This window comes from Megalobrama amblycephala, linkage group LG5 (genome assembly GCF_018812025.1).
Source record: "Megalobrama amblycephala isolate DHTTF-2021 linkage group LG5, ASM1881202v1, whole genome shotgun sequence".
Classification (NCBI taxonomy): Eukaryota; Metazoa; Chordata; class Actinopteri; order Cypriniformes; family Xenocyprididae; genus Megalobrama; species Megalobrama amblycephala.
In genome coordinates this window covers 30,286,367-30,308,639 of record NC_063048.1, presented here as the reverse complement: position 1 = coordinate 30,308,639, position 22,273 = coordinate 30,286,367, and the positions used below count along the sequence as shown (strand labels likewise).

The 22,273-nt window shown below is 36.8% G+C and overlaps 1 protein-coding gene across 2 annotated transcripts in view; it reads right to left on the bottom strand.

Annotated features, from left to right (window-relative positions):
- Positions 1–22,273, bottom strand: part of insyn2ab (inhibitory synaptic factor 2Ab) — a 59,927-nt gene that overhangs the window by 5,679 nt on the left and 31,975 nt on the right. For both annotated transcript variants that reach the window (XM_048191790.1, XM_048191789.1), the window contains exon 3: positions 19,456–19,527. In XM_048191790.1, coding sequence (XP_048047747.1) covers positions 19,456–19,527 — 72 coding nt within the window. The remainder of the gene's footprint in view (positions 1–19,455; positions 19,528–22,273) is intronic.

Below are 22,273 nucleotides of genomic sequence, written 5' to 3'. Positions count from 1 at the left end.
TTCTTCTCTCTAATGACTACATTAATAACAGCATTAGTCTGCTATCAAGGCCCAAGCCTCTGTTACTAGCTCTAAAAAGACGTTTGGAATTAGCAACGGAAGCTTGGGATTAAATGCGTTAAGAAATTAGCTCTACATACAAGAGCATTTTAAGGACAAAAATCTGACAAATGTATTGAAACACATCATCTGAACAAAGTTTTGAGGTGTGGTAGTATAAGTGGAATAATTGACTCTGGGCCATTGAATTATTAAAAAAAGTAATGCACTCTCAAGGCGTAAACGCTTCGCGTCAATTCTGTTCCTAAAAATCTGTATTCTGTTTCTAAAAATGTTTTTGTAAAAAAATAAATAAAAATAATAATAATAATGTGCATAATTTTATTAAAAAGCAATTTATAAATTTTAATGGATATTTTGGCTAAAATTTAAATAATTTGAAGTACAAACCCGATTCCAAAAAAGTTGGGACACTTTTACAAACTGTGAATAAAAAAGGAATGCAATAATTTACAAATCTCATAAACTTATATTTTATTCACAATAGAATATAGATAATATATCAAATGTTGAAAGTGAGACATTTTGAAATGTCATGCCAAATATTGGCTCATTTTGGATTTCATGAGAGCTACACATTCCAAAAAAGTTGGGACAGGTAGCAATAAGAGGCTGGAAAAGTTAAATGTACATATAAGGAACAGCTGGAGGACCAATTTGCAACTTCTTAGGTCAATTGGCAACATGATTGGGTATAAAAAGAGCCTCTCAGATTGGCAGTGTCTCTCAGAAGTCAAGATGGGCAGAGGATCACTAATTCCCCCAATGCTGCGGCGAAAAATAGTGGAGCAATATCAGAAAGGAGTTTCTCAGAGAAAAATTGCAAAGAGTTTGGCAAAGTGGAAAACTGTTCTGTGGTCAGACGAATCAAAATTTGAAGTTCTTTTTGGAAAACTGGGACGCCATATCATCTGTACTAAAGAGGACAAGGACAACCCAAGTTGTTATCAGCGTTGAGTTCAGAAGCCTGCATCTCTGATGGTATGGGGTTGCATGAGTGCGTGTGGCATGGGCAGCTTACACATCTGGAAAGGCACCATCAATGCTGAAAGGTATATCCAAGTTCTAGAACAACAAATGCTCCCATCCAGACGTCGTCTCTTTCAGGGAAGACCTTGCATTTTCCAACATGACAATGCCAGACCACATACTGCATCAATTACAACATCATGGCTGCGTAGAACAAGGATTCGGGTACTGAAATGGCCAGCCTGCAGTCCAGATCTTTCATCCATAGAAAACATTTGGCGCATCATAAAGAGGAAGATGCGAACAAAGAAGCCAACTAGAAGCCTGTTTTAGACAAGAATGGGACAACATTCCTATTCCTAAACTTGAGCAACTTGTCTCCTCAGTCCCCAGATGTTTGCAGACTGTTATAAAAAGAAGAGGGGATGCCACACAGTGGTAAACATGGCCTTGTCCCAACTTTTTTGAGATGTGTTGATGCCATGAAATTTTAAATTTATTTTTCCCTTAAAATGATACATTTTCTCAGTTTAAACATTTGATATGTCATCTATGTTGTATTCTGAATAAAATATTGCAATTTGAAACTTCCACATCATTGTATTCTGTTTTTATTCACAATTTGTACAGTGTCCCAACGTTTTTGGAATTGGGTTTGTATCTAAAGGAATATTTCACCCAAAAACTCTTATGTCATTCCAAACCTTTATGGTGAATAATAATCATAATAATAATAATAATGTACATTGAATGTTCATCAAAAAGAGCAGCAATTTATACACTTACACTACATACTTTGACAAAAAAATAAAAATAAAGAAATAGTTCACCCAAAAACTGTTATGCCTTTCTAAACCTTTATGGTGAAATTTTGGAAAGGAGCAGATTGGATGTGGAAAGACAGTCATGTGGGTTTGGAACAACATTAGGTTGAGTAAATTAATTTTATTTTTTGTGTGAACTTGTGTGAATCCTTTGGCTTCAGTAAATTCACAGGTATTTAATTTGAAATTGATTTTTAATAAACCGCTGTGGTTATGAATAGTTGAATGTTAAAATAACTCCCAGTTGTTAACATCAAATATAAGTGACCCTGGTTCTTGCTCAATTATTTGCTTCATTGCTTTGCTGTAATGCAGAAATACACACACACACACACACACACACACACACACACACACACACACACACACACACACACACACACACACACACTACAGTCAAACTCAGGGGGCTGTAGACATGGGGCTAAATATTTAATCACAGTTACGCTGACGTTATCCTTTAGCTATATACAAACGTTCAGCTGTGAGTCAATGGCAGGATACAAACACAGCATGCCACAAATATTACTGCAGGGAAAAACTGTAATAAAGCTCAATCTTGGACACAACAATGTCAAATATTATGTTCCAGTACAAGTCAAGATCACAACTGATTTTAGAAGGAGGCCTAAAGGTTTTTATCTGAGTGAGTGGAGGCTGGTGCGAGGGATCAGATGGATCATTTTTGAGGGTTTTACGGAAGTGAGTGGATTATTATCAAGCTCTGTAATTTTTGCTTGAGCGGCACCGTTGTCCATCCCTGCTGTGCACATTGCTGGGTATCTCTGCCACTTCTTATTCAATCTATCCCGCTATACCCGCTTGTGTCCATTTGTCTGGATTCGAGTGGTCCTGCGTGGACAGGTCAGACCAAGGTTGTGCTGAAGGACAGGCCCGTCATGTGACTGATGGCCACGTTGTACTTGCAGTCTTGGAAAGGCAGCGGCAGAGTAAACTTATCCTGTCCACTATGCCACCAACAGGCATCACAATCAGCACTTCCTCACTGGCCGCTCTCCCAGCTCAGGATAGGAAATGAGATTTTTGGCAATCAGACAATCAGACTTCCTTTTGTCTAGTGTTTCCTTTTCTCTGTTTGGTAGTGAAGAGCTGATCTGCTAATTAGTACCGAGTGCAGCACGCAGTGTTCAGCACCAGTGAGCACCGGCATCCAAACGCAAAAATCTTCACTGTCTGGGTCAATCCTACTATGCAGTATGAATATTTTTTTATCATATATAGAGGGGTCCAAATGTTCGTTAAAATAAAGAAATAAATAAGAACTTATAATAATAAAAAATTCTTTTAAACTATTATTGTGAATTAAATAATAAAGCAACATGAGCATTTTCACTAGTGGTCCCAGACATATGGACCCCACCATATAGCTTAATGTGTTTATTTAATGTTTCAGAATTATTTAACAAGTTTTTGTTTTCTTTTATTACTTAAAGGCACAGTATGTAAGTTTCGCCTCTAGAGGTCGCTTATTCAAAACTTTAACAAAGGCGTAGCTTGAATATGCATGGAATCATGGGAGTTGTCGCCTTCACCTTCACCAGACTTGGCCAGAAATCATGTTCATTGATGAGGTAATGTATTGTTTTATTAAAGTTACTGTGGTATGAAGCAGGGCGGGGCCAAGAGCCATGGAAGCGGAATGAGGCCGGTGGAGCGAATGCTAGACACCTGTGTGACTGTGTTTTGAGTCCTACAGAGGAGCTCCGGAAGGATATAAGAAGAAATGATGACAGTGAAGGGCGAGAAAGGACCAGGACATTTTATGTTGCCGTTTTTATTATGCTTATATGCTGCAGTCGGCCACTGCCACTTCTTTAGTTTTGTTGTTTATGTATATTTCACGATAAAAGTTAAACGTCCACCTCTTTCTTACCTGAACTTGATCTTTGTTACTCATACAAATCACTTTATTTGACAAATTAAAATTATGGAGTACCACAGCGGAGTTTTATTTGGTCAAAACAATCATACTAAAAATACATTTGAGTGTGTTGAAAGTTATGTTATAACATTATTCTGTGCGTTCGCTGAAATGAGACACTTGTTACACATTACAGTAAGCTAGATCAATATCAGAATATATTAATAAAAGCTGGATGACTTGTGTTGCTAAATGGCAATAAATTAATTTTAAAATTATGTAAAATGCTGTATTACTGTTACTATAAATAAAGCTCATGTTAGCCACGTGACAAAAAAAGTGTAGTCTCTGAGGCATGGTACTTATATGTTGTACTTATATGTAAATCAAGAAACAAGAGATTCAAACAATACGACTAACCGTGTGGAGATCTACAACAATGATTTGCTCCAAACAGTTGCTCACCTGTCTAATAAAACATGTAACATCAAAGCGTCTTTGGTGTTTCCATGGTTTTTACAGAAGTAAAATCGGTGTCATTGACAGGTGACTGTTACACTGTGTTCAATGACATGGTCTGTTACACTGGTTAAAATTGCAGATTTTTCTGGATTTAAACATTGCTGGAAACATTTGGAATAATGTAAGTACACAAGTCAGCAAAATGCTCTAGTAGTTTTTTTGGATATTGTAATCCAAACATCTTACATATTGCATCTTACATATTACATATTACATACAAAAACTTGTTTAATAATTATCAAGTACGTGAACATAAACTTCCAAAAACTTTCATTAGTTCATTAAGAAAATCTCTGATCAATATTTCAAACAAAACATTTTCTTAGCAATATTAATTGCCAGTTAAATTAGTCAAAATATTTTTTTTCTCTGTATTTTTTTTTATGTCACATTTTCAGTTTGTTTATTGCTTGTGTTTGTCCTTTGTTCAGTTTCCCGCCACTCCTTTGTTTTCATGGTCACTGTCTTTGAGTTTGTTTTTTTGTTTGGTTGTGTTTGTTTAATTATCTCGCTTCAGTTTGTTATTAAAGCTGCACTCTTTGTCCAGTCACTGTTGTGTTTGATGTGTTTGCAACTACCTGTCTGCTTGTCTTTTGAGTTATAATTAAACTTTTGAAATTTTGGAACCTGATTCATCTGTCTTCATCTGTCTGCCTGCATAAACTGTTACAATATCATTGCTTCTCAACTTTCTTGACTCAAAGGCCCCCTGTTGTTAAACACAATATTTAAAGGCCCCCTTACATGTAGGCTATGATATTTACAGTATTTCTGCTGTAATTATGACTTTTTTTATTAACAGAAACTGGACGAACTGATATTAAATTAACCACAAGTAATTTTGTGATTCCATAAACATTCTTCAACCCCCTTGGAACTTGGAAGCCCCCTAGTGGGCCCCAATATCAATTTCCATCCTATTCCTCATTTGTTATACCCTTCTAACTAACTAAAGCCTCCAAGAAGTGACATCATCATGTTGGGACAACAGCACAAACAAGTATTAGCTTGAATTCTGTGATGTTTTCTCTGTCATTAGTTGATTTGTCTCATTTTCAAACATTTCATTCTGTTTGATTAAAATACATAAATCAATTTGATTTTATACAAATGTCAAAAGATGATTAAAAATATTAAAATGAACTTTAAAATTATTAAAAGGTCCCTATTATGCTTTTTCCCCCTGAATACTTCCTTTCATGTAGAGAGCAATATAGCTGTTTGTGAATGTAAACATTTTAAAAATTAAAGTGCATAACAAATAAAGTTATTATTTCTCTTAAAAGAAAGAATCAATTTTGAACGGAGCAATTCCAGTCTCACTTCAGTAACATATCTACAAAGATTTGTAAACAATTTGCATAATGCCAGCCTATGGTCATCATTGGCTGCCTGCGAACAATGTCTACTTTGACCCGCCCTCAAAAACTGTAGTTGGTTCGTATTACCGACATGTCGAGAAGACACTGTTTTCTGAGCTGATTCTCAGAATCAGCTTCAAATTCTCGTTGTATACACTTCCAAAGGATGAGGATGTGAAGAGTCAGTAAAATTCATTTTTACAATGATACCACAACCTTTTCTTATGTTCTCATCATTGTACTGACGGCTGCTTTTCAAATCTCAGCGAGGTCAACGTGGGATTTGCAAAACGCTTATCTATTAAAGATGGGGCAGTACCCACTTTATTTAGACCAACTTGGACCAAATGAATGCAGATTGTCTGTCATTCTCACTACCTTGAGTAATGATAAAGGATGGAGCAAGATTTTGGTTTACAAGCTGTAATGTTACATCAGTCATTCATGTTGGTGCTCTGCTAATGTAAGTATCGTTATTGTTTGGGTAAATGTTTACCATTTAGCTGTGGGCCTGGTTTGCTTACATACACTGCGTTCCAAATTATTATGCAATTGACATATCAGTAAGATTTCAGTACAATAAACATTCAGATTTTAGTTTTTCTAAGAAAATGTTTGTTTGTTTATTTATCCATGTCTTTTTAGATCACTGGGATCAATCTCAGACAAAATAATTTGCCAGATCTATGGAAACCCTACTTAGAGGTTGTTCCACATTATTAAGCAAGTCACAGTTCTCATGCAATATGGGGAGGAAGAAAGATCTTTCTGAAGATGAAAAGCATGAAATGGTGCAATGTTGTGCAAAAGGCATGAAAACAACTAATATTGTGTGAAACTTAATGGAGATTATCGAATTATCATAAGATTTGTGAGTGATTTAGAGCACAGCAGAACTCATTCAGATAAAGGCTTATTAATGAAAGTTCCTGTCAAAAAAATGTATTGTATTAAAAGGGCAGCTATAAAAAAGCCAGTGTTGAGCAGCAAACAGGTATTTGAAGCTGCTGGTGTCTCTGGAGTCTTGAGAGCCTCACCATGCAGGCTGGCAGTTGTGCGTAAAGATGCATTTTAGACACCACTAACCAAACCTCACAAAGAGAAACATTTACAGTGGGTGTAGAAATACATTTTCAAAGAGTTTTATTGCTGTGGTGTTTTTTTGCAGCATGGGATAGTGCATAGTGCATTGTACAATAGTGCATTGTACTATGCATTATCCTCCTTTTTATACCATGGCTGAAAATGGCCAGTTATGAGCTCCACATATCTTGCAAAAGTCATTTTAATACCCTCCATCTCACTTCCCAGTATTCCAGCCCAAATCATCACCCACCAGCTCCTTGCTGATGTCAGTCTTGTTGGAACGTGGTGGCCATTCACCAACCATCCAGAAATCCATCCATTTAGACCTTCCATTGTTGTACGGCATTAGTCAGTGAATAAAACTATTTAAAAATGAGTCTTCATGTATTTCTACACCCACTGTAAATGTTTCTCTTTGTGAGCTTTGGTTTGGAGTGGCTGAAATGCATCTTTAAGCACAACTGCCAGCCTGCATGGAGAGCTTCTTGAGACTCCAGAGGCACCAGCAGCTTCAAATACCTGTTTGCTGCTCAACACTGGCTTTTTTATAGCTGCCCATTTAATACAATTAATTTTTTTGATAGGAACTTTCATTAATAAGCCTTTATCTGACCGAGTTCTGCTGTGCTCTAAATCACTCACAAATCTTATGATAATTCGATAATCTCCATTAAAATCTGAATGTTTATTGTACAGAAATCTTACTGATTTGTCTCTTGCATAATAATTTGGAACGCAGTGTAAGGGTAATACAGATTTTTTTCTATGAGTCTTTATCATTAGAAATGAGTAAAGTGCTATCTGTATCATAATAAGATGTCCTCACTAACTTGCTGAAGTACTTTCTCTGTTAAATTCCCAGTTATGTCCATCTTACCACTGAGAAACATGCTCAATGGGGGTCTGGGTTGAACTAGTTCTTCCGATGTTTCATCATCGGATTCAGGCTTGAACTGATATGGTAAAATTGACGCCATTGTTACTGTTCTAACAGTGTGTACAATTGCTGAGGATTGAGGAAGCCTCCGGAGCTGAAATTCAGATATGCTAATGGACGTTTCATTTCCAACACGCACTGCAAGCGATAGACCAATCACAATAGACTGGGCCATCTGACCAATCAGAGCAGGGTAGACTCATGGAAAAGAGGGGTTCAGAGAGACTAGAGACTTTTTTTTTTTACCTTGGATGCATGTAAACATATTGTAGAACACCTCCAAAACAAAATTAGGAACCTTTAATATACTGTAGCATAATAGGGCCACTTTAACTCTTAGGTACACAGAAAATGGGGGTTGTGAGTCCAAAAAATTGCCAAATGCAATTGTCATTCTTGCTAATAACAATTTTTTTGTGAACGCAGTTATATTTCTCATCTAAAACAGGACTGATGGCCATATTCTGCTGCTGTGTGGATGTAGCCATTGTGATTAGCTGCATTTCTCTGAGTGTTAGGCTTAGAAATAGAGGAAAGAACGGGAACACTTTCCTACATTTTGAGAAATCATCTGGAGCCTGTACAAAGCACACGATTTACCCAGTTTATTCCTGGTTCATAAATACTTAATCGAAACCGACTCGCTGCTTATAATGAGAAATATTGCAGCCTTTGAAAGTGAGAAGAGGATATCTGCTTCACACCATCTCAATAATTGATGCACGAAAGACACTTACAGTAATCCGCTTGGAAATAAACAATGCAATATGAAATACCAAGTACAGATCCAATTGGAAAAAAAAACTAACTGTATCATGTTGGCATCATTAATGGGCCTTTTTCATAAGCTCCTAGCAGGAAGGGTATTGCCAAACGTCTGTAGATACCCACTGGGCCGCTGTGAGACGTGACACAAAATAAATGAAGTTGGAAGGAAAAAGGTGCTAAATGAGAACTGTAGGAATACCACAGGGAGTTATCTTGGACACAGGACGTGCAGAAAAACTGATGGTTGCCACTATATCAAAACTCTAATAGTTATTTTTGTCCTAGTTCTGATGAATGAGTCATGCCTGTCTCCTGTCAGCGTACCCTGAGGACAGAGGCTGCGGCAGGACGGCCACAGGTCGGGCTGTTCTTTCTGTCGCTATCGGTCTCCCAGTATGTGTCCAACTACAGAGGTATCGAAGCAAAATCACACCATGCTGGCTGCAATACTCTAACATATGAGAATGTAGAAAAATATAGAAGTGCATGTACCTGGATGTACATATAAAACACAGATGCAAATGTTTTGAGGCACATGGGCATGCTGATACCATTTTGTCTTTACATACGCAGAAGTTTCAAAAGATTGTGCGTTAGCCGTTTGCATTGCCATATATTATGCAGCTGACCCATTTAATTTATTTTAAACACTTTATCTCCACACAACTGGATTATTTGTCTTCAAAAGAAGAGAGAAAGTAATTCAGGTTTAGAATGACATTAGGGAGAGTAAATGATGATTTCCTGTGATATTTCTATCAATGCTTCAGCAGTGACACCATTAACTTACAGTGCAAGGCCTCATAATGCCAAGTAGGCTTGCTTTTTTAACCAATTTGTGCACATGCTTAAGAGAGCATATTCAGCGAGTCATGTGGTTCAGTGAAGAAATAAGTCCCTGGATTATAAAGCCGATGCTGTTTTTGCCATATGTTCTGGTGCAATGGGCTTTTGATAAGAATCTTTGTAGCCATGTTCTTTGAGATATGAGTGCCAAACAAAAGCACTAAGAATTTGAGCTTAGTTGAGCTGATGCAAACGCAGAATGAGAATCGAGCATCAAGACTCTAGTGAAGTGAACTAAAGGTTCAGTTACAACTATAACTACCCACAATATATGCTGTGCAATTTGCTTATCATACTCACTACACACATAGCAAAAAAAATCAGGGTCATTCTTTTAATTAGTCTTTTTTTTTTTTCTTTTTACACAAAACTGCAAATGGCAGTGCTGACCGGTAATACAGTATATTGCTATTGCTAGTCTTCCATTTTCTCCTATACCTTTTTAATCTGCTATTTGCATCCTTATTTTTAATTTTCTTATCAAGGCTGTGTGGTTGGACTTTTCATACGTCTTTATTAGCTGAAAGGTGCTTAACTGTTCATGAATATTTTATTGCTCTTTTCAATAAATTTAGCAGTATAAATTCAAAGACTAAAAAGTTGTGTAGTGCAAGACTGAAATTAAAAAAAAAAAAAGAGTATCTTATAATTTTATAATAATATTTTATAACTATATTTTTTTTTTACATTTTTATTGTAATACAATATAATATAATTAAAATTATATAATCTATGTTACATTCATGTCTTGTTTAGTTCATAGTTTCTTAGTAATGTTGTTTAGTTTCTTTTTCATAGATTTCCCTGTCACTGTTTTGCCTAAGTTCTAGTTCGTAGGTTGTTTCCATGGTTTCTGATTAGTTACATACCTGTTCCATGTTTTGTTAATTATCTATCCTGTTTTCTTTGTTCTCTGTTCTGTGGTAACGTTATATGTTGCTGTGTAGTTCTCAAAGTGTTCATTAGTATTGGTATTAGTAGTATTCATAATCCTAGTATTGTTCATCATTTCTCTGCATCATGCATCTCAGCTTTGGATTTAGCCATATTGCTAACCGTGATATAATATAATATAATATAATATAATATAATATAATATAATATAATATAATATAATATAATATAATATAATATAATATAATATAATATAATATAATATAATATAATATTTCACAGAAACAGTCCCGGTTTAGTACTCAATGACACCCGACAAATATAAGCTTTCAGTGATGCCAAGGTTTGGTAGAGAAAAACAACATAAATAGTTTGGGTTGAGTGAAGGATGTGTCATTGTTAAATGACATAAAGCAACAATGTGGCACAGTATGCTGCAGCCAGCATGCTGTTCTCTTACTGTCTCTTTGACAAAGTTGTGATGGAAGAACAGTGAGAGCTATCTTACATCATGCTGGCATCCATTTTAAACCCTGTATAAGTCTGTATGGGTCATGTGGAGTACACTGAATGAGCAATGAACTTTGACCTTGTAGGCTTTCTTATCTTGTCCATTAGGATTTGTGAGCAGTTAGATGTATAGGAATGTCAAAGTACCAGTATATTAGTCTGAAGCTGATACTAAAATAAGAAAACAATATAATGATATTGATAATGATGCATGCCAGTTGATTAAATGTCTTTATTAAACTACATCCAATTTCTGATTGTTTACTTGAATACTGCTGTTATATGCCTATGAAGCCTAAAAGTACCTTTTACTCAACTGAGAAATACTCATTGGTGGATGAAGTACAAAAAAAAAAAAAGTTACTCCTGTACTACTTTCCAATTTTACTTGAGTAAAAGTACAAAAGTACTTATTTTTAATGTACCTAAGTATTAAAAGTAAAAGTTAATGTACCTAAGTATAAAGTAATAAAAGTAGGGTACAATGGAGCTAAAGGCGCACCAAGGTAAAAGGTGCATTTGATTTAATTTATTCAAATATTTAAATAATTAAATATTACTATTAAATGTACACTCTAAAAAATGTCAGGTTGTTTCAACCCATCTTTCGGGCAAATATGGACAAACCCAACCATTTGTTTAATTTGTTTTATCAAATTTTTGGTAAAACTTTAGTTTAGGGTCCAACTGTGGTGACTACAGTGGTTCAACCTTAGTGTTATGAAGTGACGAGAATACTTTTTGTGCACAAAAAAAAAAAAAAAAAAAAAAAACGACTTTATTCAACAATTTCTTTTGTTCCCTGTCAGTATCCTATGCTGTTCACATATTAAACATAGTGCAGAGTTTTCGGGTTCTAAGTCAGAACGGCAGCTAGTTTTGTTTTTGTTTTTTTGCACACCAAAAGTATTTTCATCGCTTTTGTAATGGGATCTGGACTCGGGCAGGGATCCAAATGCAAAGCTTTTATTAAAAGTGAGCATGGTTGTACAGGCAGGGTCAAGACGGGAGCAAACAGGAACAGCAAGGGACAGGCAGAGTCGTAGTCGGGATACAGGCAAAGATCAGGACAGGCAGATATCACTCACAGTTCGGTATACAAAGCACAGGTCAGGGGTAGGCAGTAGAGGATCGTGAACAGGTAACAGGCAGGAATGGTAACAGACAGGCAGACAGGATACAAACGCTCAGAATTGCAAGGGTGGTAAACAAGACTTCGCAAAGTGGTGGTGAGTGTGTGAGTCTTTTATAGTCCAGGTAATGTGCTAAGCTGTATGTGGCAACAGGTGATTGGTGTGGAGTGTGCATGTGACTGGCAGGGAGGATTATGGGAAATGTAGTCCGGGAACTGACGGTGATCGTGACATAACGCCCCCCTTCCGGAAGGCGCGTCCTTGCGACGTACATGGCACAGATAGGGAGGGGGGATGGGTGCATTGGAGACGCAAACGGAAACGGGGTCTCCAATGCAGATCCAGGAACTCAGGCAGCCACGGTGGGTCAGGTTCCACGGGGAGCCATGGCGGGTCAGGTGCCACGGGCAGCCAGGGCAGGTCAGGAGTGTCAGGAAGCCACGGCAGGTCAGGTGGCTTGGGCAGCCACGGCAGGTTAGGTGGTTCGGGCAACCATGGCAGGTCAGGTGGCTTGGGCAGCCACGGCAGGTTAGGTGGCTTGGGCAGCCATGGTGAGACAGAGTCCGTAGATGACCCCGGTGGGTCAGAATCCATAAACGGCCATAGTGGGTTATAGTCCATGGGCGGCCATAACAGTTTGGAGGCCGTAGATGGTAGTGGCTGGGCAGGGTCCCCGCCCACAAGCTCCCCACCCTCAGGTATATGCTCCCCACCCTCAGGTATATACGCTGAAGTCAGCGGTGGATCAGCCACACTGGAACGCAATCCTCTCTGCTCTCGGACAAGACCAGTGACGTGACTCTGGGTGATCAGCGGAGACGTGTCGTGACTCTGGGCGATCAGCGGAGACATGACTTTGCTCATGAAGATCAGCTGTGACTTTGCTCATGAAGATCAACGGAGACATGGACTGGTGTTGTTGTTGTGGTCGACGCCATCTTGTGAATGTTCTCCTTAGCGGCAGACATTACGTGATTCAGCGTGGTGTCGCGTTCCTCCGCGACACCCACAGTAAAGGGAGAACCGCTCAGTTGTAAAGCCAGCTCTATATATTGTTCTAAAGTCCCGTTAAGATCATGTAGTGGCATGACATCACTGAGCGGGTCAGATAGTCCACCGCGAAAGAATATCATTAGACATTCCTCATTAAAACAAGTTAACGTTGCCAGTGAGTCTTTTATAGTCCAGGTAATGTGCTAAGCTGTATGTGGCAACAGGTGATTGGTGTGGAGTGTGCATGTCAGAGATGTTCACGAGTCTTTTATCTGGAGTCTGAGTCAAGTCTGAAGTCTTTAAGCTGGAGTCCGAGTCAAGTCTGGAGTCTTTTGTCACGAGTCCGAGTCGAGTCTCGAGTCATTAAAAAAAAATAAAAAAATCTCATAATAAAATCCTATTTTTTATCCTAGTTGTATTATATAGACAAAATAATATGATCTTTCTATCACCTGTTTTATTTGAAATTAAGGTCCTATGATGTAAGGGATAATGTACATCCAGCTTGTTACTTTATAATCCATTACAATGTACAAAACAGTCGTCCTGGCAACACAAGTAGTCATTTTCAATACAGTCGCTAAGTGGATGCAAGATGGCGCCAGTGAGTTACGGTTTGTTATACAGTTTCGTTGTTATTGACGACAGTCATTATCAGAAAATATAAAACCTCTGAATGTTTAAAAATGTCGATAGAAAACTCTACACATGCTGATTATGATACGTTAAAATATGAGCTTTAAGCAATAAATTGATCATATCTCTCTCTCTTATGGACACACATTAAAAAAGAGAAAAGCTGCATATGATACAAAAGGATTGACAAAACGTAGTGCTAGATTTAAAGTCTAGATTTTTTTTTGTTCATATTTTAACAGGCTGGCAATTAAAATTAGCCATGCAGCTACACCACAGTATAATAGCAAGCTGTGTGAGTTTATGTGACTAACCTTTGTGGATGCAATGTCTCGGGCTGATGATGTTGTTCCAGTGTCTTTAATTGTTTTCCCACATTCTGTGCGTCTAGCTGATCTGACATGATAATAAACAAACGAAATAACATATGGCACGGTGGCTCCCGTCATGTTTCATGGGACTCTTATGACATTTCGATTACAGTTTATGCGCACGCACATACGTAATCAAATTCTATGACAAGAGTCCGATCTACCATAACACGTAAGGAAATAGCCTATATGTGACACAGATATTATAAAACTGTTTAAACACAACACAAATTCTTTATTTATTATATGTAGTTAGGGGTAAAAGACTTGAGTCGTTTTTAAGTCGTTTGAGTCTTTTGTGCCGAGTCGAGTCAAATCTGAAGTCATTTCAGGTCGAGTCCGAGTCCGAGTCTGAAGTCTGTAAAAATGCGACTCGAGTGCGACTCGAGTCCGAGTCTCTAACTCGAGTGCCCATCTCTGGTGCATGTGACTGGCAGGGAGGATTATGGGAAATGTATTCCGGGAACTGACAGGAACTGACGGTGATCGTGACAGCTTTATAACATTAAGGTGAATCCCCTGTAGTCACATGGACTATTTTAACAATGTCTTTACTACCTTTCTGGGCCTTGAAAGTGGTAATAATGTTGCAGTCTATTGGAATCCAGAAAGCTCACTGATTTCATCAAAAATATCTTAATTTGTGTTCCTAAGATGAACGGAGGTCTTATGGGTTTGGAACGACATAAGGGCGAGTAATAAATGACAAAATTTTAATTTTTGGGTGAACTAACCCTTTAACAACTGCCTTACTAACTATTAATTAGCAGTAATTAGCAGTCTATTGAGGCAAGAGTCTTAGTTAATAGTTAGTTAATAGTGAGAATTGGACCCTAATCTAAAGTGTGACTGAATTTTTAAACCCAGTGGTTGGGTTTGTCCATATTTGACCCAAACATGGGTTGAAACAACCCATTATTTTTAAGAGTGTAATAATTAAGTAGGGCCAATGGAATAAATATAATATGTTATATAGTAATTTTTGCTGTGACACAGAGATTCATGAAATTTCACTGGTATTGGTATAAGCTACTGAAAGTGGTTCATGACAACCCTAAAGTGTAGAATGACATGTTCTGTCTGACTGCAAACACACACTCACTCACACACACACACACACACACGCGACTCTGATTCACTTATCCCAACCAAAGCAGAGACCACCTTTCCCCTCTTCACCACCTCATCACTTTGGTATCTATGACAACCACATCATCCTCAACAATACAGGTCTCTCTCTCTCTCCCCCCAACCCGTTTCAACTCAGTATTCCTCTCATACCTATGTCACAGTGTGTCCTCTTCTGTGGAACCATCCAATAGTAGGTTATAGGGGATCTCAGGAAAGGGCATTAAACTGCAATTTAAAACACTATATTGCTCATCCAAACTCACTGTTCTTCCACTGTGAACAGTTTCTACCAGAGAACCGAAACCAGTTATAGCTTTTGCGAATCAGATCCTTCAATTTCATGGTTTGCTTAACAAACAGAAGCACCCCTGAGCAGAACGAATGAATATTCACGATAAACATACAAACAATCAAATAAACAGTCCTTTAATACAGATGTTAACAACATTTTCATATCTTACTGGTGCAAAATCAGACTTTGTATTTGTTCTTTTCATTTAGTCTTATACATTTTAGTATGTTTCTCATTAAAAAAAAAAAAACATTAAAAAAGTACGAAGTACGTCTTTGAAAACGAAAGAAAAAAGACTAAATGTGGCAATATTATATTTATTAAATATATTTACTACATACTATATTTTAATGTAATGATAGTAATAACAATATTATTTATTTCAAAAACAATATTTCATTGCTGATTTTAAAATTCCTTTAATTCAACAATTACACCTAAATAATCTGCCGATTACCAAATGTGCATAAGAGTGTGCAGTTTTTGGTGAATGTGTTTTAGCTTTTCTCTACAGTAGAGTAACAGCCCTTAGTGGGCTAGTGTTCAAAAAAGAGCTGACATGCTGATACATTATATGCACATCTGTGTGTATTTGACTTCCATCATTGTGTAAACGGAATTGCATATTTTTGATTTCTTTTCCGACCCAGGTAATGAATTCCAGGTCATCTGGTATGCGGTGAAGTGGTGCATTTGTCTGATGATAGATGGCATGCCTTTATGTACATGTCACTGCATTTGATTTCAATGTGTAAATAAATTAATACAAAAATGCTTTAGAGGCAAAAAGTTGTTTTTTCTTCCATGTGCCAACATATTGCTACAAAACAAACATTAATGAATACATAGCCGTGTGTGTGTGTGTGTGTGAGAGATATAGGTTTGCTGCATTATGTGTTTCAAAGTCATATGGGTTTGAAAGACATGAGGGTGAGTAAATAATGACTTAAAAGGGTTATGATCTGTATTTTTTTTAAAAATGTTATAATGTTAAAAGTTTCACTTTTAAATGTTGTCAATTTTTTTTACATCAAAAAACATCCTAATTTAGAAGTAATAGGCTTTTTCTATCCTGTTTTTGACCCTCTCTTTGAAACACATTGTTTTGATATGCATGCCGCATTCAAGACTTTCGAGACTGCATAAGTCCACTTCTAATGATTGGAAAACAGTTTTGCATATTAAAATACTTTTCAGTTTTGTTTGCACCATTGCACACGAGGAATTGTTTAAAAAATAAAAAAACTGTGAAATTCAGCCATAATTTTTTTTTTTTTTTTTTTTTTTTTGCCAGAGTCTGATCGACATCAGAAGACAATATATAAGGAATAACAGGGCTCGACATTAATGTTTGAAGGGGCAAGAGAATTTTACTTGCCCGACCAGACAAGTAGCCTGATTAAATTGCCAATAACAAAAACATAACTAGGGAATCACCAAAATGCAAAAATGACTCTGATTTTATTACATTTACCCCGGTTTCACAGACAAGGCTTAAAGGGATAGTTCACCCAAAAATGAAAATTTGATGTTTATCTGCTTACCCCCAGCGCATCCAAGATGCAGTAATGTCTCGCGCTCATTGAAGTATAAGCGCGAGACATTACTGTCGTCGTCAGAGTGCGATCAGACCTCACTAACCGAGTGCTGAACGCAGTTGGACATTGTGGTGTTTTAGAGGTAAAAAATGATATAAATACTGTTCGGTTTCTCGCACAAACCGATCGTTTCGTGTCTTAGGACATCAATGTGTCGTCACGAGCCGCAGGGTTTAATTTGGATTTGTCTATGCATGTTTTTTTGACTCTTATTGATAGAGTTCCCATTCACTCGCATTATAAGACTGACAGACGGCAACAGTTGCAGTTAAAAATCATCATTTGTGTTCTACTGAAGAAACAAAGTTGAACCTACATATTGGATGCGCTGGGGGTAAGCAGATAAACATTAAATTTTCATTTTTGGGTGAACTATCCCTTTAAGCCTAGTCCCAGACTAAAAAGCATGTTTGAGCTGTTTTAACTGAAAGCAACATGCATTGACATATCTTAAAATATGTCACTGCCATTGTCTAGGCCGGGCACTTAAATGTCTTAATTAAACTAAGGCCAAATCCTGGCTTAATCTAAGCCCTGTCTGTGAAACCAGGCCTTAGTGTAAGTGCATGGCGATCGATAGTGGATCATAATATATAATGTAGGCCTAATTTACACTTACATTTTAGACACAGTATTGACTGTTACTGTTCTATTTCAGCAGCAAAAAGTTTGTTAGTTCTGAACAAAGATCACAGCAGAACCATAGCACATCTCACAACAATACTACTGAATGATTCAGCGTTTTGATCAAATTGGTTAAGTCAAAGATTCAATGACCCATTCATAAACAACTGCCTCATTCTTGAATAAATCAGCATTTGAACGAATCATTTGAATAAATGACTCACTCATTAAGACGGTCACTTGCTGCAACCAACTGGCGGTTTAGTTTCATGTTTAAAAGTATATTTTTTTCCCCCAAAATTTCTTATTTTTATATTAAAAATATTTAAAACAATCTCATAACATTTTATTACATTATATTAGTGTAGAAATGAAGATGCTACATAAAGGTGTTTATCTCATGATATAGTATATAGTTGAAACATTTGTGAAACATTTATGCATATTACATATGCTTTATAAGTCTTGGTTGTGGCAAATAAAGTTTAAGTACTTGGAGTAACCATAGTTATAGTTGACAGGATAACTTAAGGTGTTTTGTGTAAATGAATTACCATCATTTGTCACACTGTCATTGTTGTATTCATCGTTAATCATTTTCGGCAAAGTGAAAGTAAAGTGAGTACATATCAAATGATCTGTAACAGACAAAGCAATAGTGACCCATATTAAAAACAATGTAACTCACACTTGTGTGTTGCCACATTGCGGTCTGATTCAATATAGTCGTCACTGCATCATCTTTTATTTTCAGTCTCTCTGAACCGTGGTGTTTAGTAAAAATGAATCCACAGTACAATGAATCGACCACAAAACGTGTCTTACGATGCGATAGGACTTTGTTAAAAAGAAAGTTTATCCACGCCTTCTTAATGTTAGCATGGCAATGCAAATCGTTTTGTTGCTAGAGCAATCCTGTGTTTGCATCTGTCTTGCATTTACTACTACATGCATGCGCGAATGACCCAGTGGTGGGTGGGGCTAAAGAGGCAATGACATAAAAGTAGCCACTGATCTTCTTCTGCAGAGGCGGTCTTTCATCACACTATTATGTCATACTGAGACAAAATCCGAAATGAGTCGTTTTGATAGCTTGGTTTCAATAAAAGCTGTTCCTGGACTAACAAGGAATCTTTGAGTTCTGAAAATTACAGGATTTTTTTTTAGTACAATGACCTCTTATAGGTCAAAACATCAAGGAAAATTGTATTTCTTAATTCATGGCCCCTTTAAATCATCCAACCCATATGTGTTCATGTTTGTATGTAGTGAGAGAGAGAGAGAGAGAGAGAGAGAGAGAGGAAAAGAGATGTGGAAATAACAGAATGTGCTATCTGTGTAGAAAATGAGAGCACTTACGATGCTTTTGAAGTGCTTCATTTAAAGTCAACAGGCCCTTTAACTGCAAAACCATTTAGAGATTATTGCTTTTATAACAAAATAATTAACAGCAAACCCATTAATTTAGCAGGAATGGTTGTTTCTGAGAATCGTACAATTACATTAGCTACCTAACTTGCATTCCTATATAAAGAACAAACTTTAAAAAAATAAATAAATAAATAAAAATAAACCAAGTGCTCTAGTTTTACAGTTCACGTTTGCCATCTACGAGTGGATTTTTCAATTGGTCTGGTAAAAATGTATGTCCATTTGCCGCATGCATCAAAGGAACTTCATTTTACCCTCCTTGAAAATTCTCATTGGTAGAAGAGCTCAGGCTAACAGCACAGATTTTATACTCTTTTACTCTATACTCAGTTCTTCAAAGCTTTACTGCAACAGAGACAATTTTGACTATGACGACACTACAGCTGCACTTGTACAAATGACATCTGCAACCTAGTATGCACATTTTTGAATCAAGGATTTAGCTGCCTCTCAATGCCAGTACTGTGCATGGATGGAACATCAAAATGTAAAAAAAAAAAAAAAAAAAAAAAAAAAAAAAAAAAAAACAAGAGTACAAATTTGGGCCAAGCTCAAAGATTCAGATATAGTATCAGTTTGAGACTCACCTGTAGATGATGCAGGCACTGTTTCGACACGTGTCACAGTTAGCTGTATCCTGCCCAGTTCGATATGACAATCTGTGGAAAAACATTATGTGATAAATGTAGTATAATAAAAAGATACAACTCATAACTTAAAGGGATAAAAAATGTTGAACTGTATGGTCAGACAAAAAACAAAAAACAAAAACAAAACAAAAAAGTCATTCTTCAGAATAAATTCTTTTGTATTCCACAGAGAAATTTCTGAATTTTAATTTTTGGGTGATCTACTATTTTATCTTGAACATTAAAAAAAAAAAAAAAAAAAAATTATATATATATATATATATATTGATATTTTATCTTTTATTCACAAGGAAGCATTACATTAATCACAAGTGACAGTAAAGACTCTTCATTGTTGGCAAACATTTCTAAACAATCCTGAAAAAAAAGATCATGGTTTCAACATTGATAATAAGAAATGTGTCTTAAAGGGTTAGTTCACCCAAAAATTTAAATCATGTCATTAATGACTCACCCTCATGTCGTTCCAAACCTGTAAGACCTCCGTTCATCTTCGGAACACAGTTTAAGATATTTTAGATTTAGTCCGAGAGCTTTCTGTCCCTCCACTGAAAATGTATGGACGGTATACGGAGCAGAAGGGGGCGGTAATGCACCAATAAGCTGGATGCCAACCGCCGTAAAACAAAAAAGGAGAAGAAGAAGCGGAGTCTTGAACGCGAATTGACAACAGACACGGAAGAGAATACAATGCTGAATAAAGTCGTAGTTTTTGTTATTTTTGAACCAAAATGTATTTTCGATGCTTCAAAATGTCGCGGATGTCCTAATCGCCAAAAACAACCACAACGACGTAAAAGTGCATTACCAATGCCGACAGATGAAAGGATTCAATGGAATCAATTCAATGGAAAGGATTCCAGAAGAGAATACAATGCTGAATAAAGTCGTAGTTTTTGTTATTTTTGGACCAAAATGTATTTTCGATGCTTCAACAAACTCTAACTGACCCTCTGATGTCACATGGACTACTTTGATGATGTTTTTATTACCTTTCTGGACATGGACAGTCTACCGTACATACATTTTCAATGGAGAGAAAGAAAGCTCTCGGACTAAATCTAAAATATCTTAAACTGTGTTCCGAAGATGAACGGGTTTCGAACGACATGAGGGTGAGTCATTAATGACATCATTTTCATTTTTGGGTGAACTAACCATTTAAGCAGCATATCAGACTGATTTCTGAAGTATCATATGACACTGAATACTGGAGTAATGATGCTGAAAATTCAGCTTTGCATCACAGGAATAAATTACATTTTAAAATATATTAAAATACAACACAGATATCTTAAATTGTAATAATTTTCCACAACATATTTACTGTATTTTTAATCAACTAAATGCAGCTATAGTGCTAGCTTTATTGTTTTAATTGTGTCAAGATTTATTTTGACTGATTTGATTAATGAAACATCATATCTGAATTAACGCAATAAAATGTTTTGATTGGTTCACAGCCCCATAATTATTTCTTGTGCATTGGAGTCTCTTTTTTTTTTTTTTTTTTTAATGCAGAGCCTCTTGCAGATTGCTTTATTCTGCCCTGTGCCCAGGATTTCTATAGATTATTTCATGATGGAAGACACTGGGATTGAATTCCCTGTATCTATCCACCGTTCACTCATGGCCCTTGGGCTTCAGCGGCATTAATGTATGTACAAGGGAATGATGGATCATGCACTAGCCTGGCATACTTGAAGTGGTTCTGATATATTGTTTGTGTGCTGATGTGACACTGTGACACATGCCTCGCATTTCTACAGAGACAATAACGGGGCTGTACCCAGCAGCCATGCAGTTATGCATTTTCATTAAAGCTTAATGAAAGCCTAATTGGATCACTTTATCCCTCTGAGCGCTCAGGTGTCAGGATGGTCATTGATATTCTGCATTCAGTTCAATCTGATGTTGCTGAGGAGTTCACAGCGACAGTGGTTACACACATTATGTCCAATCGTAGAGGAGTAATATTCGCTGCAGCCATGCAAAGAGGCAAGAACAACACCTGAACCGAGTTTTTACTTTATTCGCTAATAGACTAAAGTGATATTTTTAAACATAATGATATTTTTACTCCATAGCAGGGGTTCCCAACCACGTTCCTGGAGCCCCATGTCATGGTAGAGTGGTACTTAACAGGAAGAAAATCAATATGGTCAAAATGATCTGAAATAAATGGGAATGAGATGAGACTGAACCCTTCATCATGGTAGAAGCACTGGAGAAGAAATATCCTAAAGGTCAGGGAGGGCAAGGGATTACTGGTGGTCAAGGTGACCCACATGTAATAAGGTCTGTTGGAGCTGTGTGCAGGTTGGTGTGTGTTTAGGAATGAACATAATTATGTCTTCATTTACTCATGCTTATATTGCTCCAAACCAGCATTTCCCCCCCTTCTGTGGAAAACAAAATACGAGATTTTGTAAATTGTCTCAATATTTTTTTTGTTTTGTTCATGAAACTTAATGGGGTCCAATGTAGGATTGAGCGATATGTATATCATCTACAATAATCTTGTAATTGCTGTTTTAACCAAGTGCAAGCACACATTATCGAGTATGTCAATCACTTTGCAAAAACCAAACAAAAACATGCAACACAAGGCAGCGTTTCGGTACTGAATGAATCTGCATGAATGAATTGTTCGAGTGAATGATTCAATAACCTATTCATGAAGAACTTGCTTTGTTTCTGAATCAGCCATTTTGAACAAATTGTTTGAATAACTTATTCAGTGACTTACTCATTA